Source organism: Eurypyga helias, unplaced genomic scaffold (genome assembly GCF_000690775.1).
Source record: "Eurypyga helias isolate BGI_N326 unplaced genomic scaffold, ASM69077v1 scaffold14121, whole genome shotgun sequence".
NCBI lineage: Eukaryota > Metazoa > Chordata > Aves > Eurypygiformes > Eurypygidae > Eurypyga > Eurypyga helias.
Window position 1 is genome coordinate 24,903 of NW_010229019.1, and position 23,930 is coordinate 48,832.

Genomic DNA, 23,930 nt, shown 5'->3' on the forward strand with positions numbered 1-23,930 from the left:
AACTCTCCTTACCAGAGGCAGTGTACATGCTTTTTGCCAGCAGATTTGTTTCGAGTTCTTCTGGTTTTCCTCCTGCCACAGAGTACTTCCTCTTAAACACGAGTTTCACATTGCACACTGACAGTTAAGAGTCCCAAGTTATCATCTAGTTGTTACTACCCAGTTCTTAAACTCCAGGTCCTGATCTCCACCTATTCGGCGTAACATTTTGCAGTGCCTCGACCTGGCTCAAACTCTGCTGAATGTCCAAGTTCCCAAGCCTTTGGTGGTGTAAGATCAGAGCCTAGATCAGCTCTAGAAGACACTGGTTGAAAGGACTGCTCAGCTTCAATGCGGTTTGCATCCCAGACATGGTACTATTCCCACTGCTTCATTCTTGACCCACCAAAAGCTTCATTTTAAACCGAGGGACAAACCCTTCAAAACTGCCTCTCTGCCCAGTCCCTCTTGCAAACACTGTCCTTCCCAATCATCCTCAGTCAAACAAAGGAGCAAACTAGCTCCTTGGAAATAATACAGCTTTTGTCTTAAATGGTATTTGGAATTTGCAGTGAAATTGTTGAGAAAGAACATTACATGCAACATTAAATTTGAGGCAGTTTCTAAGAAATGATGGCTTTGTGAAAATTTGAAGGCTGCACCTCAACACAACATAGCATGTCAATGCTGCTGTTACGCTCCAGGCAGTCCCTCAATCCTGTGGAACTCAAGGATGCAGTCCAGTACCTGAGGAAAGCTGCTGTAATGGGGAAAACAGTGGTGAGACAACAGAGGGACAACAAGAATCTTGGGGCTTTACCATACCTCATCGTAAGCTGCTGAAGATGGAAAAGCTAAGAGGAGCCGGAGAATAGGTCATGTCCAGCAGAAAGTTACCTTTCTGTGGGAAGCTGAAGGTGTCATGAATTGTCTGCTTTTCCTGGGACCAAAACACAAGCAGTAACTCAATGAAGGCCAACAGTGAGAGGAAAGAAGATAGATAGTGGAGCAGATATGATGACGCTCTGACCAGGCAGCTCGCTCTGGAATTCACTGCTGTACATGGATATCCTGTCACTGGGGCCATCCTAAATCTCTATTAAAACAGAGCTTAAAAACAAGGCAAATGCTACCACCAGACGTCAGAGGCTGAGCATCCAAACTCAATATTCCAGCTAAGCGCCTCATGGGTTCGAACTGGGGTGTGTGCTGTACATGTCAGCAGCTCCACAGCGAGCCACCTCGCTCTGTTTACGGACTGAAATGCCGGCATGAACCGTGCCGACGCGAATCAGGAAAGCTCCACTGACCGCAGTGGGTTCAGGATCGTACCACACAGGCAGCAGCATATTTGTGTGAGGTTCAGGACTTGTCATTAATTGCTCCAATATCACCAGTTCAGTTTGAACTGCGAGAGGCTGGTGTATATCAGGGGAAGAGCAGCTTCCAGAGAATGGAACTGTAGTTCTCCTCCTCCTTGGCAGCACTCCAGCTACTTGGGATTCTGACTAATCTCATCGTCCTCCTCCTCTCCAGCCTGCAAAGACCTGCTTTCCTCCTGCTCATCTGATGTCACGTACCAGCCCAACATCAGCTATGTGCTTCTGATCTCACTAGCGGTGAGCTCTGACAGTTTACGGATGGCAGTGGGTTTGTGGGAAGGTGTATTACAGTTCATTTGACCAACTCATGCAATTGGAGGGAGGAAATAAAAAAAGTCTGGCAAGTTTCAAGGCAAACAAGTGATTTTTTTATTCCTCCTCTTCCCCACCTCTCAGACAAGGCTCCTCCTACCAGTTGCTCTGGTTGCCTCGCCACCTTCCCACACAGAGAGTAAACACATCTCCCACCATACGGTCGGATGCCACGCTGTGGTTAACGCACTCCCTCTAAGAAGTTCCCTCTACATGCTTGGACTCCGGTTTGTTAGAAGGGTGCATTAAAACATACAGTGGAAGATCTTTTAGTGCCTATGTTGGAGGTTTGCTAGGGAGAAACTGCCAGTTTAACACATTCTCAACTCCAAGAGCTAATAATAGATAAAAATGTCGCAATCACTGCAGAGATTACTACAAAAAGACACTTTCTGTTTCACCAGGACTAGGCAGCTGGGCTCTGAACACCAACAGTCGACAGAAGGATGGGAGGCAGGAACAGCCAGGGTCTTTACACTTGAAAAGAAAAATGCTCTATTTATATTCTGTGCCAAAAGATTGTATACTCTAACGAGCTGGGAGGTAAAAAAAAAACAACCCAGTCATTTCAGGTCAAGAATTGGGAAGTGATTCAGCCAACAAGCCTAGAGAAAGTTTCAAAGTCTAAATAAAAATATGGGGTTTTTGTTTGTTTGTTTGGAAATACTTTTAAATATTTAATCAATTTCCACTTTTTAAAAAAATCAATACATTCACCAAAATATCTAACCCTAGATTGCAAACATTTAACGCTTACCTGGAATCATTTTGTTCAACCTATAATTAAATGCTAAAATGTATTTTAATTGGCAAAAATGTTTTATTTCAATTAAAAAAAAGCCCTTAGTGATTTGCAGAGCTCTAATGATCGCTCTTTCAGAGAGCCCTTTGCTGTCTCACTCGTGCCACTCCTCCTGTGCAGCACTACCCCTCCGGTCCCACCTAGGAAAGATGACCTACAAGTGTCAGGAAAAGCTTCGTTATGTTGTCTGCCTGGAATGATTCTGGCTTTGTATCACTCCTCCTCTGCAAATTGCAAGGCACCTGGCAACCCAGGAAACCACTGGCCCGATGCAACTGCTGCTCCCACGTCCTCCTGAAGATGAAGAACGTTCTCCTTGTTTACACGAGATCGCTTTATCGCTTTGCCTGTGGTGAAGGTCTGCCAGAGCCCATCCTCTTCGAGCCTGCCCAGCTATCAGCAGACGGGAGGGTGAGAAATGTACCACCCAAAAGAGTGACCTGCTCTCGATGGTTACTGCTCTGCTAAAGCCACCGCTCCTCTTGCTCAAACCAAATTTCACCCCTGCCGCTGGATCATTCCTTGTCCACGAAGCGTCCCCAGGTGCCAGGTGGATGCCACATTTTGGGGTTGTGATTTTTTCCTTCTTGTGGTTCCTGTGAGCTGAATGTTGCCAGAAGCAGAAGCATTACTGATGAACAAGCCTTTTCTGGCACTCACACTTTTGACGAGTATTTTCAGCAATTTCTGTTCAGAAAAGGGGAAAAAAGCTTAAGGATAGAGTCCTACTGAGTACTATTTCACTACATTCATCTTTCTTGGCTTCCTCTGCTCAACCCACATCACCCAGGGACCTAAGAAGTCAAAGCACTAAAATAAAACACTGAATCAAGTGTGCTCTTGCGCACAGGTACTCCAAGTCTCTGTAGGGCTGTATCCAGATGGCTGTACCTCTCCTGAGGAAAACAACACACCCCACAGCAAACTGCCCACTGTCGCCACAGGCCAACCCCATCCCACCAGAAAAAGCCGAAAGCAGCAGGGCTTCGCACTTCAACAGTCCACAAACGCCCTTGTTGGTAACGGCATGGTCCTCCCACACCATCGCATGGGCAGGACCCAACCGACAAGGGTAGGTCTTCACACATCAAAAAATAAGAGCCTGTCTCTCCGGTGACTTAACATTTTGCTCTCGGGAATGATCCTGCAAGCCCTGCTCAAGGCAACACTTTCCAGTGTTCCCTTCTACACACACGTGGAAAACCAGGGTCTATGTCCCAAACACATGAGGACATTGAAGAGCCAGGCAGGGTTTGAGCAACCTGGTCTAGTGGAAGGTGTCCCTGCCCATGGCAGGGGGGTTGGAACTGGATGGTCTTTAAGGTCCCTTCCAACTCAAACCTTTCCACGATCGCAGCTGAACACGCAGCAGGAAGATGCAGAGATCATTCGTTACCTTTGCTGCCTCGCCTTCATTTTTAAGTTGTGCGCGAGAAGCACCTTTCATCATACGGCGTTGTAGCCACGTTTACACCACATCTTACGTTTATTCAGTCAGATTGTTAAAAATCAATGAAGCAGACACACTACTGATTCCAAAAGGACATTTGGCAGGGCACCCCAACTGGAATACCCCTCAGCACTGCTGGGAAGCCTGTGGAGAGGCCGTACGGTTGGTGTGTAACCCAGCCCTGCAGGTCAGAGAGCAGAGACAGCCTTCTCTGCAGGCACAGCACATTCAAAAAGCTTTCTTAAGCTTAGCTTGGGAGAAGCAGGTTTAAAAAAAAAAAAAAAAATTCCTCTCTAAAAGCATAAAAGGTCTCATGTTCAAGTATATAATGCAAAGGCCACCAAGGGATGGGAACTCTCTCACTGATTCTGGTAAGTGCTAGTATTTCCCACACTTGCCTTCATGCTTTAGTTATCGCTGGCAAACAACGCAACGTGTTTTTATCAGCTACACACGTCCTGCTGCCCACAGAAGCTGTGCTAATGCAGAGGACTCGGAGCCAACGTCCCACGCCACCCCGAGCAGGGCGGGGGAGGCTGCAGGCACCTGAAGGCTGTGCAGAAAGAGGAATTAGTGTTCTAAGTGCCAGGAAGGATGCCAAGGTCAGACAGAACTGCAGGATGGAAGGAGGGCAGTGATGGAGTGAAGGGCAAGATCAGAAGAACTTCACAAACACATAAAACTCCAACATATGTATATAAAAATGTGAAAGGCGAGAGCAAATGAGTGAACCTAATAACAGTTTCCTATAACCACATACGTGCTGGGGAATGACCATATCCAGGCTGGACTTAGCTACCACTGCCAACCAGGGCAGCGAAGGAAAACAGTCCTAACAATTACGTCGAGTATCGCCATACCATACCCAGAAGGAAGACCGCCCTCGGGTGATCGGGACTTGGGGACTTCAATCCTGTAGGTACGGGGGCAGGGAAAAGGCACTCCTGTACTGCTGGAGAAGGACCTGCCCCCAGCCATAGGCATCACCAGGACGGATCCAGTTGCGCCACGACTCTTCTGACAGTTCTTTCATTACACTGTACTTAACACCAGTGTAAACAGGCAGCTGAAAAATTCAGTCCAAACACATACTCCGCCCCAAATTAACACACAAATTCCAGCATCATTGTCACATGTTAAAAGAATGATTTATTAGAGCAACTTTATGATAAAATTATATAAAATAACAATTTGTTTTTTAGACGTCCACAATATCACCTTGAAAACAAAATGTACAGATACTGCCTATAATCCAAACAAAAATAAATTACCATCCAAAAAAAAAACCCCAAAAGTGGAAAGAAAAAAAAAATCAGGGTAGGAGAAACAAATCAAATTATACACAGCATTGCAAGAGGGTGTGGAAAAGAGAAAGTCATTAATGGATTCAAGTTATACAAACGTGTTTCAGCTTCACTCCCAGACAGCTCAGCTTGCATTTGTGTTGCATGCAAATGGAATGATCCAGTGAGCAGTTCAGAACAGCAGAATCAGCAGCATAACAACAGCAGAGTGTGAAATAGGCACAATTCAGCACGGGGCACATCGAAAGTGAACAGGTAGTTCTGTCTGGTCTTTGCCAAAGTTATACACATTTACGCAACTTCAAAAATAGCTAGTGTGATCTGCAAAACAAGAAAAAACTAGTAGAATCTTGCACTTAAGTACTTTACACCTTGTTTTGTCTCCTCTTTTTCTCGGTAGGCTGCATGTAAACATTCCACTAGTTGTACCTTTACTAAAATACTCAAAGATGATGCAGACATTCCCTTCTCCTGGAGCACAACCACAACACGGCACCAGAGAGACACCTGGGTCCCCGCTCTACACATTCTCGCAGGAATTTACATTCACACCATCAGAACAGAGCAACAGGTTTTTACATTTGAAAGCGTCGAAGTGAGACCATGGTTTTCAAGTATAGTGGAAGAGCTGAGGGCTGGGATTTGGAAAGGTGCTCATGGTGTCAGGCACCCAAAGCACATGGAAACCCAAAAGGACCTGAGTACGCACTTCCCCAGAACTTTGAAAATCCCACCCTTCGTTACATTTCTTTAGTCAGATACGAAACACATGAAAGCAATATGGTACGAGCGTGACCCATAGGTCAGCGTCCCCCCTACCAAGCTCAACGCACGGCCCGTCTGTAGCTCACGGAGGCCAACAGGTATCTTAGGCGCTGACCCTGGGTCACCCAGATGCACCACTACGCATCTGCAGTCACGCAGAGGCTTGTTCTCACGGCTGCACGCGGTACCGCTTGTCAGAATGAACAATCAGTGGAGGAGGAATAGTCAGGCAGCCAGCTCTTTGGCTTATCCAGAGCAGACAAGTGCCAACGGGGTGCACTTCAGCAGCAGTGAACGCAGGAAAACACAGGGTGAATTTCACCACTGACAAGCAAAACCGTATTAAACGCAAAGATCCAAGGATGAAGACACAGGAGCATTTTATAGTTTGTCCGAGTCACAGATAAATCAAGCTGTGCATCCTCCCTCCCTCCCCACACACATTTCCAAATTATAAACAGGCAGAGATTGTTGCATCCTTATTAGTCACTTGAAGGGGTACCATCTTTTGCGGGTTGATTTAACTGATCTGTCTGTGGGCTCTCTCTCAAGTTCAGAACAGAGCAGCCAAGGAAGAAAATCCATCCCTGATGCGTTCATGAATGAAGGAAGAATCAAGCAATTCTCAACTGAAAGTAAACAGAGGTCCCACCAAGGGCACGCTGTCATAAACAAACTCCACTAGAGCACAGCCATGAGGATGTGGAAACATGGGTAACAAACAAGAGCACAGGTCAGATGTCTGAGTAATTCATGTGTCTCTACAGCAAAACTGAAACTAAGAGCAACACCTTCTCTGTTGAAGGTCCTTCAACTCCTAGTGAGTTGGGGTAGCACCTGGTCAAGCCCTAACCAAGAAGGGCTTGAAAAATTGTGTCTCGTGTCAGGAACGATACCACCACTTACGATATTCATCAAGGACAGAGTCAGGTATCTCAAGAAAAGACAGATCAGAATAAATGACTGAATGGATACATTCAGATAGTGCATATATTACAGGCAGATAAACACCAAGGGCAAATTCTTTTTTTTTATTCTGCATTCATCTACATGAAATCCAGCAGATTTCTTCATGGAAGAGCATCTCCACACAAGCAGATGAGCCTTATAACCTACTGGAAATCTTGGAAGGATGTTTTCACCTATTGTTTAACAGCCAGCATCTTGCACACTCAAAAGAAACTAACGGCCTGTTGGCATACTCCCATTTGGGGACCGATCCTGCTTCTGCTGAAGTTGATAGAAAGCTCCCACTGGTGTCACCAGGAAAGCACTGATGGTCTTTGCTACTAAGATGGAACACTTGGTGAGCAACCCTATTTATTTAAATTACTTTAACAACAGATTCCCACTGTAACAACATTCTAGCAGAAAAGCTCAGGTAACTACTGAAGCTAACTAAGGAATCCACTACCCACTCCAAAATATAAAGTCAGCACACAGGAAGCAGTCAAGCTTGGGAAACCATTTTCACTGGTTAAACTACACACTGTATGAGGGCAAAGTGGAACTCATCTGCTCACCTTTCCCAGTAAACGTATCCTCCACAGCTACAAAAGAATTTCTTAACCTGATTACTGTTCATTGACCAGGAAGAATGAAAAAGGAATTGATACGAGACAGAAAAAAACTGGGACCAAACACAATTGGAAGAGGTCCCCTCAAAATCAAAACTTTTGTTCTGAAAGCAACAAAAAATTTGAGTAGTGTGTTTTGCAGTTCAACTGAAAGACAGAATACAAAACTCAGCTTTATTTAAAGCGGGAATTGCTCAGTGCAACTGCACATAATCCTCCAGGTTTCTAGGATTATAACAGTAAAATCCAGACAAAAACCCCAAATGTACCAAGTGCTTGACACCGCTGAATAGTTTCTGAAGAATAACACAGGATGGTGGTCTTCAAGCACTTTTACGTTGGAAAAAAAAAAATCATAACAGAACTCGCCATAAAAGTGGAGCTACATTTAATTGGAAAAAAAAAATCGCCATAAAAGTGGAGCTACATTTAAGCCATTATTTTATCAGTGCTGTCAAGTGAACACTAGTTCACAGCAACTGTGCAATTAAGTTTACTGCATCAGCCATTGGAACAGATGTTTTTCTTAGCAACTAGCACATTGCAACCATCTTAGTCTTTGGCCCAGCCAAGAGCATTTGTAGCTCGTTGTAAAAACATTGTACATTTAAAAAAAAAAAAAAGCAGCTTAAAGACAGCATTTGTACCAAAATCACGAAAATTTGGCAAGCTAAACTGTAAAATGTGACTTTTCGTACCTACCCCAAACTTTGGGCCTGAAACATCATCAAAAATAGTAACCGTATTAGTAGTCTTTACATTCATACCGTTGTTAACTTTTACACTTTCCCAAGAGAAAAATAAAGGGATTATTCTGTCTTATTTTGGGTTTGGGGCTGAAAAAAAGGCAATGCGCAACTCCAGCACGGTCACCTTGTTGTGACCCCTGAAAAGGGCTTCTTACATGAATGTACTTGGAGTTTCTCCTAGAAACCCACGATATTGCACAATCATTCTGTTGAATTTGCAGGTTGATTCCAACAGAGCTTTAATGCTTCACTCGTACAATTAAAAAAATAATATAAACAAACCAAAACAAAACAAATATAGTCCCAAAAGAAGTGTGGTTTGTTTTTTTTTTTTAAATTGCGCCTCATTACAACTGAATAATTATAAGCAGGCCAATGCAAGAACACTTCAGCTTCGGCAGTATTGAATGGAGTGTATGCAAAGCCTGGGGTTTTTATGGCACACTGGAAGAATAAGTGAGCGATTTCCTAAAAATCAGTTTGCCTCTATGCTGAGTATGTGCTGCTCCACAGTGCTAGTCGTGTTGAAAAGGCATACACAGACTTTCCATTCACCCTCACAGCATAGATTGGGGCTTTTTGTGCAACGTGTTAGCAATCTAAACAACTGCTCCACACAAACCGTCCACAAACCACTCACACACAATACTAATGCAACAGTAGATTACAGTATGATAGCAATACAAAATATTGTATCAGATCACGTATTTCTCTCCCTCTGGAATGAAATTTGAATCTTTTAAGGTAGAAGACCCACAGTTCGATTTCTGCGTGTAGTTTCTCGTCTGTGCTGGGGACAAAGTCTCCAATGTAGATCCAGAAGTGTTAGCAGTCCTGACTTTAGTGGCTGTAGATTGTTTAGCAGCAGAAGATGCTTTGTTACTGGCAACCACATCCAAGTTTCCAGTAGGGTCAATGATCGCGTTTATGACTGGGGGGAGGAAAGAAAAAAAACCAGGGAGATACACAGGCATAATTAGCAGCACTCAGCAGAGTTCCTAAGCAGAATGTTGCTGCCTTCATTTTGAAGACAGCAGAACTGTAGGCAGGACTCATGTTCATTCTAGTCACGGTATTTTCTTCACTAACACCTTCGGGCCTAAGCAGCTTTAACATGCAAAACCTTTCCCAGACTGAAGCTACAAGGACATTCAACCTCCTGGTTAAAAGGGAAGACAAACTACAGCAGCCAAATGGCAAGCATTTATCAGGAGCCCAAAACAACACCTATAGGTTTTTATATGTCCTTATTAAGCTTCTAGATGATGCAAGAGCTTGTCTTGCCTTTTCTACTGCAGAGCTCTGTACAAAATTCAAGTCCAAAAAGCACAGCACAGCTTATTGGCTGAAAGAGCTGATAAGTATTATTTCAGCAGAGCAGACCTTTGCCAGTTCATCTTTGGGAATATGCTAATTACCACAAACAAAGCATTTCCACAGCAACAGCTTCCACATTGCAAAAGTCAACAATTTTCTTAAAAACTGACAGCACAAGATAAATCTACTGTTCGTCCCATATGCACTCGTCAGAGCGCGCTATGCTAACAAATTGAACTTCTGCACCCTTTCCCAGCTTCCAGTGGCAAATCAAGCCACATTATTTTATTTTGTGCAACTAATTGGCATTTGAGAGACAAAAAGAGCAATTGACATAACCAACCTTCAAGTTGTTTTTGAACTCTCCTGAGCTCCTTCAGGATAGAACTGATTTCCTAGAAACAAAAGCATCAGAACAGAAAATTAAGCAACAAAATTCTCAACTGACAAGGGAATTTAGTCTCACTCCTTCCACCTTATCTGATCAAGAAGATTTAAAGTCAGTTCCAACCTTGCTTACTCAACAGAAATGACAAAGCTGGTATCCACAAAGATGGTCAGAGGGCTGGAGCACCTCTCCTGTGAGGAAAGGCTGAATGGGGCTGGGGTTGTTCAGCCTGGAGAAGAGAAAGACTCTAGAGAGACCTTATTGTGGCCTTTCAGTACTTAAAGGGGGCTTGTAAGAAAGACGAGGACAGACTTTTTAGCAAGGCCTGTTATGACAGGACAAGGGGTAGTGGTTTTAAACTAAACGGGGACAGATTCAGATGAGATATAAAGAAGGCATTTTTTACAGTGAGGGTGGTGAAACCCTGGCACACGCTGCCCAGGGAGGTGGTCGATGCCCCATCCCAGGAGACATTCAAGGTCAGGATGGACAGGGCTCAGAGCACCCTGATCTAGTTGAAGGTATCCCTGCTCACTGCAGAGGAGTTGGACTAGAGGTCTTTAAAGGTTCCTTCCAACCCAAGCCATTTTATGATTTTATGACCTGTATCTAGGTGCATCTGGTCCATGCACAGGGACCTCTGCTCTGCATCATTTCACCAAGTGAAATGTGGCCCAGTTCATAGCCACAGTGGATTTCAGATTTGAAGTGCTAGTCAGATTAACTGTACAAGGGCTCCTCCACATCCTCCTTAACACTAAATCCACAAAGATATTTGCAAACTCAACTCCTAGACCAGACACAGCAATTGCCCACAGACGTGGCAGTAGTATGGCAGCGACACAGGTCCTGCACAATCCTGTGTACACTTAGCATGAGCCGTATTTGCTGGGTTCCTTATTGTATTACAGTAAGAGGTCACGAGAGCACAACCACCACTCGAGGGCTGAAGCTTTTTTTTATTGTCCTGTTATCAAATTGTTACAGGTGAATAAAACAAACATTCATGAGAAACATCTGTCTACAACTGAAGCTGTGGCAACCACATGGTAGGTGATGCTTTGGTAGACGTTTAGTGACCCCAGACTTGAATATCTGTTAAGGGCCTGGGTCTTTGAAGATGAAAAGGAAAGGGGGAAGAGTTTCCTGAAACTCAACAGCTGGAGGAACTCACTTCGTCGCACTTCAAACAGCAACAAAACTCAGCAGTTCAACACATGTAAATGGACTAGGAATTTCAGAAATGGATTTGAGAAAGGGCAGAGCTTGTTACTTTGATTTCTTGCAAAGCTTTCATGGATGCAAGCCCTTGGTACTTCACTTGCTCGCATGGTCTTACCTTGTTTGACGTCTTCAGAATTGGCACTTCGTTTTCTGAATTAATTTTGGCCTCCATCTCCTCCCAGGTCCTTTCTGAGTTTTGAAACAGAATCCTGCAGCACAAAAAGCGGAGCTGGTCTTAAAATTGCCATCCAAAAGCTGCTTGTTTAAAAGATTTAATTATCACAAGATGTGGCAACAAAGGAGATTAGTGGATTAGAGACTGGACAAAGCGCCTTTCAGGTGATTTAGGAACAATCCAAAGTCCTTCCCTAATGATGTCTCCTACAGGAACAACAGGCTTTGAAGAGCTTTCACAAGCCTTGGTGACCTGTAGGCTTTCCAAGAACCTTGGGACAGGGGAGGAAAGAAGAGACAATCTACCAACAAGAATACATTTTCTGCTAAGCCTTTGCACAGGCAATATTTCCAAGTTAAGGTAGTAACAGTCATTACAAATCCAGCAGTAATTATCCAAAGATCAAACATCTGAAAAAATACATGATAAATCATCATGTTACCTCTCGTTCACTACACACACCGTCTCCTTCATCTAGATTCCCTGCATCTTGATAACAAGACTTTCCAAGACGACAATGCATTATCTTCCACAAGTAGCAAACTCAGCAGCATGTCACCATTTCAGGCCAGGGCTAAGAAGTTACTTACTTCATTTTTTCAGCTAGGTTTTCTGTATTTTCACGGATTGTATGTGATAACTGGGACACAGGGTTCAACATCAGATTGTCAAAGATCACCTAAAATATAAGGGCAGATCAGAGAACTTTTAGCAGAAGCAGCATATTACAAATCTCAAAATTTTTACAGTAAATGATCTCCACTAAAACATCTTCATCTGTGGGGATGATATTTGAAGTTCAAGGGAGATTAAGACGACACACAGCTTTGTTGCAGCACTTTGGCAAAAAGATGAATACTAACTTCCTTGGATTGCTTTTTTTGAGGGGTGTACAAAGAGACAGAGCTGTCCTGCAGTAAGGTAACTATTTAAGCACTTCTGAAAGACTTTCCAAGCCTCATAGGCACCTCCCCCTAAGAAATCAAATCACAATGCAAGAAGTCCCACAGGCAGTCTCACTGAAACCATCTAATGTGATTTATATGAGTTCAAGCCACCCTCACAGCCACGTAATCCCACCATGTTACATTCTGCTTTATTAACAACAACAAACCACCAACCCCCAAATATTCAAGTACTGTGGTCAAAAAGAGCCCCCAGGCTTCTGCCAGGAAACACCACATCAGCTGGGGGCACTCTGAGCCTGCATCTTTTATTCAGCCTCGGCACATCTCTAGAGGGGAGCGAGGGATTGCTCCAGGCCTGTCACAGGGCAGGCTCGGTACCAGTGGCTCAGCCCAAGGTCCCCTCCGCCAGCCTAGTCACACTCCCCTTCCAGAGCAGCAGTGACTGTGCTGGAGCCCAGCTCTCCCCTTCTGCCTGCGCTGCCTCCACAGAGCCTCTGCCCCAGCTCTTCCTTCTCAACCAGAGCCTGCAGGCACAACGCAAGCGGAAGCAACAGCCAGCACCGTGTTCCTACACTGAGTGTTGCGACAGCACCCTGCTCCTCTGCTCTCTGTCACCATCACCCCGTTACAGCCCTCATCCCCAGCCTCAAGTTTCAGGCCAGGCTTCCTCACCCTCCAGCATCACTGCAGCGATTCCCAGGTTGTCCTGCTGTCTCACCCCAAAAGAGCTACATCAAAATTGCACAAAATTGCCAGCTGTGCCACAGCACTCAAGCCCAGGTGCAGAAACTCCCCATGAAGTCCAGATCCTGCCAATGCTGCTCTGACCAGCATGTCCATTGCAGAAAAGTAAGGTGCCTTTATTGACTGGGAACAACTGTTTCCATGTCACGATTCCTTGCCATTAAACTACCGGGGCTGCAGATTTCGAAGTTGAGATTTTTGTGTTTTTCTTTACAAGAGCAGTAAAATAGCCTAAGTGGGCTCTGACACTGGGTGCCTCCCCCCAAACAAGCGACCAAGCCTCAGGCTTTAATGGAGTTTCACAGAGGAGAGGAAACTTCCAGTCAGTATTGACAAGAAGGGTGATTCTATTCCTCTTTTTTTCTTTTTTTTAAACACTGTTTTTATACCTGTAAGTCAGGGCTCTTGAGAAGTGTTTTGGGGTTTTTTTAGTAGCTTCATTTGGCAGCTTAGAGCAGGTACATACACTGTAACTTAAAGCAAAGTCATATGTAAAGAAAAAGGTGGCCTGCCTCCTCACGGTTTCTTGTCCTTGTTTTTCTGGAGGGATCCTCTTCTCTATTATCATTCATATTTTGGTCAAAATCCTTCAGTTCCACTGATCCCGGAGGCACTTTCTGGTAGTTCAGACTTGCTTCTGGAATGTGTTGCACCAACTTGGAAATAATGAGTAATGAGTCATTAAAAATTAGAGGGAAGAAGGCACACAGGCACTCACTGCAGGTATTGCAGATTTTCAGGCAAGCCCCAGAGGAACACTGACTCACTTAAGTCTTGTTCAGACAGGTATGGGTTCCTAAGCAAATTACTAGACCCCAATCCTGCAAGCACCGACCCACTGGAGTCATCCTTCAAAACTCCGTGGGGCTATTCCACTTTATAATTCTGGGACTTGCACACGTAGTCGAAAAGTACGTCTTTGCCTTTTTTGAGTTAAGGCTAAAACTCAAAAAGGCTCTGTTTTCCCTTATCTTGTGATCTAATATATCAATGCAACATTAAAGCCACATTAAAATTAAACCGAAACCACTCAGTAACACATGGAAGAGATGAAAAAGCAATAGAAAACCACTAATAATGCAAATAACCAACAGGAAGAACACAGAAGGCAAGAACATCTACTCCTGTTTGCTTGACCCACAGACAAAAACGTCTAAAAGAAGGGGAGGAAAATAACAGTGACAAGACAGAGATACAAAAATAATGGGATGGAAAGTGCACCTGGAATGGATATGCCAGCCGAAAAGATCTACGAGCAATCTGTGTTAAAACAGAAACAAAGAGATCAATGCTAGTGAATGACTGTGACAGCAAGTATCAAAGAGAACGTGTGGTTTGGGGCTATTTCGGGTTGGCATTCCCAAAAGCGCATTCCTGAGGACCAGCACTGGATGCCCACCCCCCCGCATGCACTGCAGCTCATGGAGGTCCTGGTCACCAACCAGTTCTGCAGAGGCCATTTCAGGCAGCTCCCCAGTTACTTCGGAGTGTGCCGAGTGAAATCCAGCAGCCCTCCGAGCACAGGGAATGGGCTAAACCCAGGAGGCTCTTAGGCTGGCAAAGCACACAGCTCTTGCACGGAAACCATGTGCCATCCAAGGTCCAGGCTTCCCACACTCTAAGCAATAGCACGTGGGTTGTACACAGGCAGAAGTATGAGACATTATAGTAGAGAGGCACAGCAGCCAAAGTGTTCAGCTAATAAGCTTCTCTTGTTTTTTTAAGCATCCTCTTGCGAAGGGCAGAAACAGTAAGTTAGGTTGCTTACAGCAATGAAACAGCGTCAGAAAGGAATGAGGTATTCCTACAGTCCAGCAGTTCTCAGCACAACCAGTTGAAAACACACTAAGGGCAGCACCTGCTCCCCCATCACCAGGAGATTTTCCTACGTGACCTGGTCTGTTCTCATGCTTTCTGTTCTGTCACACCTGGAAGCATTTCCTCCTGTCATACCAACACTCACATCAAGTAGGTTAAACAACAACTTAAACATAATTGGGTTCTTAACTTTTTACTATATCATTATCAACTTAAAAAAAAAAAATACCAACCAAAAGAATTTTGCACAGGGCTAAATTTGCATAAGCTGCCAGTCATTTGGGATGATCCACTTGGCTAGGCTTGCGGCAGCTGAGCCTTCAGTTTGACTGCTCTGCTCTGCAGAAAGCTGGGTCCTGTAAAACCTACAAACCCACAACTCAAGGCATCCCAAACAAACCATGGCTTTGCTAAACAGGAATCACAAAGGTTTCACCCTTACTGGACCCTTTTTTTGTTTGTTTGGGGTTTTTTTTGCTTAATTTATAGCAGTACTCAGCTCAGTATGCCAACAATCTAGGGTTTTATAAACTCTACAGCTGAGGCTACAAAAACAAACAAAACCACCCCAAACATACACTGGGGAAACTGCAAACCTCCTTGGCAAACATCCAAACCAACACTGGACCTGAAAGGACAGAACATGGAGAATAAGGTTTAAATCTAAGGCTCCACCTTCACTTCTAAGAGAATGCTCATGATTTTAATCTTTTACTAAGCTCTGTAATCAAAGTAATTTAAAAAGCAATTCATTTGAGGCTGAGAAATGCTGTGCCAGACACCGGTCTGAAGTGAAGCTTCTGGTATGGCATTAAACCCTCAAAAGTGACTCCAGCATCAGCACTTATTTTCCCCTGCATTTTTTCCCACTTTGATAGAATAGATATAAATAACTACTAGTAGAAAATCAAGAGCTAGCAGGACGGCATACAACACTGCAAGAGCCAGAGCAGTCTAAGTGATAGTCACGCAGAGCAAACATTTCTTATTCACATATTTCCTTTTATCAGATGTTTCAAGACATTACTATTATAATGACAGCAATTTCTCATCACTATGCCCTTTCCTATAATATTTAAGTTGTTTAATTAATACTTAGAAAATTCTTAGCATTACACACACTGATCCTCCAGTATTTCCTAGCTATTTCCCTGCATTAAGCCAAAATAATCATTTCAGCAGAAATTCAGCAGCACCCAGACTGAAGGAAGTGTGTCAGCTGATTCCAGTCCAGTTCCAAAGACACGACGTGTGCTTATTAAACCCACAATGGTTTATATTGCTCCCACTCATAACATGACCCACCAGATGCACAGTTCAGGATCCCAAGCTATTCAGGATTCAGCTCTATGTCTTCACACTGTAGAAAGACCTGCTCATTTAACCAGTTCCTGGCCATCACTGGCATAGGGCAGCTCCTCATATGCACAGCGGCGTTCTGGGTGTAACTCAAATGGCCTCCCAGCCTCCTGCCCTGCTGAAATCACAGTGACATCCAACCCTCTTTGGAGTGAGTCTAGTTAAAAGCCTTTCTAGTAGTTTGAGCCAGCACTGGCTGAACACAGCAACAGTTATGGCTCCTGATGTCTTCATTGGCTCCTATCAGTGCTGCTTCATTTACACTGCTGCATGATCTCAAAAGGTGCTCTAGCAGTGAGCACTGCCGGCAGCAGCCCTGTGTTTGCTCTCCTGACTACTGCAAGGGGGCTGACTGCCACGTCCCACTCAGCAGCACTGCAAAGCCACATCACAGGCAAGCCCTCAATTTGCTTGGGTCCGAGCAACCCTGGCTTTGTGACTCTGCATTCAGCGTCACAGCCGTGTGTTCTGGGGCCTACAGTTTTGCACAGAGTAGAAACAACGCCTTTTGCGGGTGTTCTTCCTCTAGCAGCAGAGGACATGCCTCTGTATGAGCTGATTTATGGTCATACCTTTCTGTGAGACTCAACAAAAACATAGGTATGCTGATCTTCTGGAAGGAAGCGGGTGCTGTGTACTGGTCATTACCAATCCACAGCAAGCATTTCAATTGCAAGTGAGAAATAAAGTAGATTTGTCACCTTAACTGCTCAAAAAGGATACTACATAAGGCAGTCTTGCGGGTGTGGCACTTGCAAGGGAAGGAAGCAATAAAACACTATCTCAGAGCCTGAAGTTATTGCGAAATATTTGTGCACTGTGGCTCCGATTGGCCCCAGGAAAAAGTCCCTCCCTGAGGGGGCTGCAGCTCACCTTGGCTTAACACTAGCCTGATCTTCTGGGTATCTCCCTAAACTTCTGCTCTGCACCTTCTTTGATGATCATAGCAGGGTCACAGGGCCTTCAAGTACCCTCTTGCCAGGGACTGGCAGAAAGGACACAGCAGAGGTACAAAATACACCACTGACAGAGAGCATGCAGCCAGGGCACGGAGGCAGCGCCTTGTCTGAAACAAGAAGGGAGGCTCAGGCTCCCTGGTATGGCAGCACAACGCACCCCCACCCCATCCTGTTCCTCAGATGCAAACTCCAGGGACCAAAAGTCCAACCAGAGGCCACGAGATCCTTAGGAAATAGGAGAAATCTAATATTTTGACACTAGGGCCCTCCTGCTTTCTGGAGGCACAGAAAGGATGCCCCCAGCAAAAGCTAAATCTGCCTAGATCCAACACAGCTCTTGATCCATGCGGCTCGCTCCCACCTCTTACAAGGGTGACTGTGGAACAGGGGAGGGTGAAATACAGAGCACCCTAAATAGACTGCAGTCAGTCTTTCTGCTGGTGTTTTTTAGGGAGCAGGGTGTGAGGGGTTTTTCAAATGTTGCCACAACTGGGGATACTGCCCCAGTCTCCCACCACAACTGTACCCCGCATACTTGCTTGCGGTCAGAGGCAGACTTCTGTCGTTCAGGATCTTACCTCTTCTCTCGCTGATATGGTGGAAGCGGGAGTGTTGGGCACAGAGCTGAGGGAGTTGCTTAGTCCCGTCCCTGATGAGCTCTGTGAGTCCCCATCTCCAGCAACATCGTGAATCTCTCGGGCAAGGATGGCCACATCCTTCACCAAGGTCTGGCTGAGTCTGAAGCACAGGGAATGCAGCAGAGCCATTAGGACACATCATACAAGCAGCCTCATACTCATAAAATGTAAAAGGTGGAGCCACCAAAAGTTTGTATGAATTATAACCTCTGCAGAGGCTAGGGAAAGCAGGTTTTTTGGAGGGTGCCTTGGCAGGGTGCTAAAGAATACTCTGGCTGCATACAAGAGGAACAAAATAAATCCGCTCTCCTCCTGAACCCAGCTTCAAAGTAGAGATTTGATAAAAAGAAAATTTTACTGACTGCAAACTACCAGAATTTATTTGAGACAACCCATAAAGAAGTGTTATGTTATTGCTCTCCTTCCTTCTTTGTTTCAATTTAGCAGAACATGGCCACTTTTCCTTCTTGAGACTTTCTTTTCTTTTAAAAGACCATACAAGGAGAAGTTTTTTTCTTTACTATACTTAAATAATAAAATTTCAAACTCTCTCCTTCTCCTTTGTGGATTATAGACTGTAAATCCAGGTACGCCTCCATGTTCTCCAGAAGGGCTGAGGGATTACCAGGGTAAGCAGGGCATACCCTAGAGAGATCTGGTTTTCAGAAACAAAATCTTGAAAATTCAAGTCCCTTGACAGGTATCCAGATAACACTCAGCACTTGTAGGACTCTGCTCTGCTTGCTCTAGATCTCCAAACCAGTTTCTAAGTCACTGGATTCTTGCTGGCAGAGCTTAAAAAAAAAAAAAACACCCTTCAGACCAAAAGTACCTGTTGTGGTAATTTTAAAGAAAAGCTTCTAAGAGAAAAAAAAAAATAACATTCCAGATAGGTAGCTTCATCTGAAAGCCACTTTCTTCTTTAACTCAAAAAAACCCACGCAATGTAATAAAACTGTCAGTTCAGCAGAACATCTCCTCAGAAAGCAAATGCATAATTGAACTAATAAAAAGCAGTTTGATCTGCCTGCCTAAGGTGCCCCCTATCTGTGCTGGCTTGGATAGAGCTGTCACTGAACACATCCATTACGTGATTCACTTACTGTAAACAAGTGGCATTTTCCCTTTTAACTCTGACTCCCTTAAACCCCTCCCAGTTAATTTGGGAGCAGCAACGGAAATCAGAACTGCAATTACGAAGCCGAGTCTGCGACCAAGCCCTGCAACACCCAGCGCCAGACACGTCTGACGCAACCGGTTATTTATAGCTGCTGCAACGCGGAGCGCTGCGAGGAGGGCAGCCAGCGTCTGCCACATGCACACTTCGTGCTGTACCGCTGCCGCGGCCTGGTCTGAAGGCTGACACGCTCCCTAAGCAGCCTGACAGCAATGTTCACACAAGAAAAGCCCTTTGGAGATCAGTGGGGCAAGCGATATGGGTGACTTGGAATGCTGACCAAAAGCAGACAGAAGACAGCCTCCTCGGTCAAAAGCATTTCAAGTATGGCCAGTACAACGGAAGACCAGTATTTCTGGAAAGTTGGCATAACACAGTTGCATATTAGAGATGTCAAACCTCAAATGCCACAGTTTAAAAAAAGAATCTATTTGCTTTACTGCTAAGGTCCTCCAGGCAACCATCAGACCACCAGTACACAATAGGTCCTGTATCCAGGGACTCAAGCTCAGTAACGACTCATTTATACACAGGGCCCAGACAGATTTTCCTGCTTGCACAATTGAATCCAATGAGGTTTCTGCCCCACGGCAACTGCTTACTGCTCCCTCACCAGCTCCAGGCAAAGCAGCTTCAACAGTTTACATATTCAGCGTTGCTAACCCATTTGACTTCCTCTGCAGAGAATTAGGACAGTTCACACCAACCTGTCTGGTCACGCACATGCAGTGACTTCAAGCAGGAAGCAGAGATAAGCAGGTATAGACAGTTACATCTTTTGACAGACTTAGAGCTACAAGAGGAGACCCGTCCACAACCTGAACAAGAAAAACCAAGATACAATGCCCCACACCTTGGCATTTTCTAGAGAGAAGGTAAAACCAGCACAGCCTAGCACATGCTGTAAAACTGCATGAAAACCTTCCGAGACTGGACAAGGCTGTGTTCAGATATGAAGGGGAGGGAGGGCACACAATAGGAAAGAGCACACCTGAATTTGATACCAACACCAAGGAAAACTCAATCCATTTTCAACGCGTGGGTCAATACACAAAGCCCCACCTCACCTGGCTATTTCCGCTATCTCTGCTGTTTGTGCCATGAAGTTGTAGGGGTCAGGGTGGTCATCAAAATCTTCATCGTCATCCGTCTCTCTGCCGTTGTGCTTCTGTTTGCTCAGCCCAGAGCCACGGAGCCTCGGTGTTTGTGTGGCTGTTGAAGTATGGGAGCGTTTGTGTTTAGGGGAGCTGTGATTTGAGCCATACTCTTCCTCTGAAGTAGAAGTGTAATCTGAACCCTGTGGTCTCCGCCTTGATGCTTATAAAAAATGAATTGGTTTCAGATCGAGGAAAGTAGTAAAGAACAACTACAAAAGGGCAAAAAGGTAACACAAAACTAGCCCAAGAGCACAAGAAAAGGAGAGTTTCTGTGCAGATTTTAAGTTAAACAATACATTCTAAGAGCTTGTTTCCAAGTTGAGCACTTGTATGGCTCCCATTCACTACACAAATTTGGAGTGGGAAGTTCCAATGGAAAAGCAAAATGACTGTGTTAACAGCTCCAACGTAGTAAATTACCACAGACTTGGCTTTCCATGCACAGAAGCTCTATGTATAAGTAGCACACATTTCAGACTCCTCATAGTCCCACAGAAGTCCTTTTCTAAAGACAGCCCAATTTTCAAGCCTGCAGACATCTTTCCAATTAGCTGCGAATACAAGCAAAAGGAGGCAGTTTTGAGTGAAGAACAGGCTATAGTGCTTGGTGTTATTCGCAGAAGTCCACACCACCCGTGTTTGCCTCCTGTCTCGCAATTCGCCATTAGGGACAGTCTAGGAGAAAGAGCATTCACACAGTCAGGATCGGCTTCAACCCCTGGAGCCAAGTGGAAGCTGCCCACTTATCCCAACTGGTTCTGCAGATCTGTAGACACCCAGGTCCTCCTTGCACGGGAAACATCCAGATGTCCTCATTTGAAAACTGGGCTCCTGGTGTTCGCTGCCTTACTACACTCTCTATGGATACCACTTCATTCCCCTCTGTCCTTCCCTGGAGAATGAAGACCCACCAAACACAGAACCAGCCGAGTTATTTACAATTACAACACCTAAAAGCTTCACTGTGTTACCAAGATTATCATAACACTGAATCACTGCAAGTAAAATAAGCCAGCATAGAATGGAATCATTGAACCATAGAATGGTTAGGGTTGGAAGGGACCTTAAAGACCATCTAGTTCCACCCCCCCTGCCATGGGCAGGGACACCTTCCACTAGACCAGGTTGCTCAAAGCCTCATCCAGCCTGGCCTTGGACACTTCCAGGGATGGGGCATCCACAGCTTCTCTGGGCAACCTGTCCCAGTACCTCACCACCCTCTCTGTGGGGAGAAATTCTCTGAAGAATTTCTTCCTTATATCTAATCTAAATCTACCCTCTTTCAGTTTAAACCATTACCCCTTATCCTAGATCATACACAGAAAATCATAGATCATAACAGATCATACACAAAAATAACAAATTTGGCATATAAGATGCAGGTAGAAACCGTAGACCGTTACTGTGTAGTAAAAAAAGTATTCCTAGACATGGCTATCTCAACTGTAGCTGTATAAATGTCTTGGCTTACAGAAAAAAAAAAAAGTTGCTCATGTTCCACCACTAGAGATGTTTTGGTTTTTTTAAAACACATGTTTAGAATCAAGAGGTCACCCTGTCACTGAACAGCAATTTTAAAATGAAGAGCCTGATTTTCCATCCCTGTATGCCAAGGGAAATCAGAATCAGCTCCCTCAGTACCATTCAAATTACACTGAGTGAACAAATAGTGTACACAGAGGAGCAGGGGAGAACAGCCCTTAGCTTTCAGAATTGGCAACTTGGATTATTCTGATGTTATCTGTGCATTTCACCCGAAGTTACTGCAGATGGCCCAACAATCTCCTGGCATTCCTTGTCTCATGGCCAGAGAGTTCATTCTGTTCCTCTGTTAGCAAGATTAACTTTCTCCCACTTCAAGAGTTGGAAACTATTGTGGTTAGCTAAACGCCTTAAGAAATCCTTGAATACATTAGCCACATCTGCCTCCTTACCCCTAAGGCCTGACACTCTATGCTTTCAAGGGTCATAGTATCATGCTAAAAAATGTCTTGCTGGCACAGTGCAATAGTTCAGGTTATCAACGCTTCACTTTTGTTCCAGGAATGGGATGCTAGGTATTGATTCACCATATCTATAACAGCATTAGTACAGGAACATGCATCACACACTTGGTACAGCACAACGAAGCATGAAGTACACTAGTATACTTAAGAGCTTGTGCAAGGTCCACAATCCTATCAAGGAATTAGGAGGTTAGTATTTTAAGAGAACTAACTCAGAGAAAGGATTAGCATCATCTGCTGCAACTATGCACAAGGAAAGGTGTTAGCATGCTGCTACAGAGCTTTGGAAATCAAAAACCAATTCATTTAAGCCAAGAACTAGCCAACACTTATCATTTTTCTCCAAATGATTTGAAGTCTGTGGTCCAAAGGCAGAGAGCGTGCAAAGAGTGTCTCCTGTTCGGAAAACTCTGACCACATTATTTTGCTTTAAATTTATTACTGTTTAACAAGAAGTCAATAATGGCATCATCTCAAAAAAGGCAAGAGAAGAGACCATACACACTCTTTTAGCTCATTCACATTCTGATTTACATACATATACAAATATGTAAGAAAAAAATCATTAAAATAAAAGGGAAGCTGGGTGAACTAAACCAATCCAAATCAAAACAAGCAGCAAATAACATTTTTAGCATGCAATAAAAATGAATACTGCAAGAAGGATAATTATTTCAACTGCAGACGAAGATATGGAAAGGACACATCCAGAACTCCAAGGCCCCGTACAAAACCACAGATCTGCTGAAAACAGCATCTCTCTCAACATGCCTGAGAAACCCAGCCAAAGGGGTTTTTCCTGCCCCTTGGGTCCTCCTGTCCCTTAGGGGTCCCTAAACCCCTAAGCAGACAGATCTGCTTTGCCACATCCGTGGGAGGTCAAGGACTGCAGGTGTAGACCAGGAGGTAGACCAAAGGTGCGGGGAACAATCGCTGATTACCACCTACTACTCAGAGTTGTCATCGGCATTGTCCCCACCTCCTAATTAAAGGCTTATTTCAGTATGACAAATGTTGATATTCCAAGAGTCTGCGGAGTGCACGGCTACAGGGCAAGACAGCCCCCAAACCTCTGCCTCGTGGAAATACGACTGTGCACTTGCCTTACCTACAGCAAAAGGGAGTGAAAATACACAGTAGTGGGAATCTCTCAGGGCAATCAACGTGTAGTGTCCAGCTCCAGATTTGCATTTACAGGAAGAACAAGCGAACAGCCTTCACAACACAGGGACATTTATTTCTTGTTCTCCTGTTTCGGGTGCCTTCAAACCTGCCACCTTGGACATCAACTGTCATCAACACCATTATAAGGTCTCTGGGAGCAAACTTTGAATCTTAAGTCAAAGAAAAACAGAACAGAATTCCTTGTAGCACTGGAAAGGCACTAAATTCTACCTTTTAAACAAAAAAATAGCTAACATGCCCTTTCAAATGGCAACTGTTTTTGCAGAAAACAAAGCCACCAAAAAGAAAAAAAGAAAAACAGCAATATCCTCACAGACAACACCACATTGGGTATGAGAGATGCTCTGCTGTCTCCAAACCCACAGGAAATCTCAACCTCTGTACCACTTGTTAATGCAGACTTTTGTACTCACTGATGCAGCACTCGTCTCACTGAGATACTAATCCTTGGCAACCACGTGTAGCCTGTAAATCAGAAAGGGGGAAGAAACATAAAGCACGAGCACTTACTGGACGAGGAGGAATACTTCACACTGCTGGAGCGGGTCCTGCTGA

The 23,930-nt window shown here is 44.5% G+C and overlaps 1 protein-coding gene across 1 annotated transcript in view; it reads right to left on the reverse strand.

The window, feature by feature from the left end:
* Positions 1-9,015: 9,015 nt before the first annotated feature.
* The window catches only part of CEP170B (centrosomal protein 170B), a 55,674-nt gene continuing 40,759 nt past the window's right edge, over positions 9,016-23,930 (reverse strand). Inside the window, exons 11-20 of the mRNA XM_010160240.1 lie at positions 23,886-23,930; positions 23,403-23,405; positions 20,095-20,239; positions 17,791-17,950; positions 14,298-14,336; positions 13,589-13,732; positions 12,015-12,103; positions 11,365-11,458; positions 9,981-10,032; positions 9,016-9,251 (exon numbers count right to left, since the gene is read on the reverse strand). The exon at positions 23,886-23,930 is cut by the window's right edge and continues 1,713 nt beyond it. Of these exons, the coding sequence (XP_010158542.1) occupies positions 9,016-9,251; positions 9,981-10,032; positions 11,365-11,458; positions 12,015-12,103; positions 13,589-13,732; positions 14,298-14,336; positions 17,791-17,950; positions 20,095-20,239; positions 23,403-23,405; positions 23,886-23,930 (1,007 nt within the window). The remainder of the gene's footprint in view (positions 9,252-9,980; positions 10,033-11,364; positions 11,459-12,014; positions 12,104-13,588; positions 13,733-14,297; positions 14,337-17,790; positions 17,951-20,094; positions 20,240-23,402; positions 23,406-23,885) is intronic.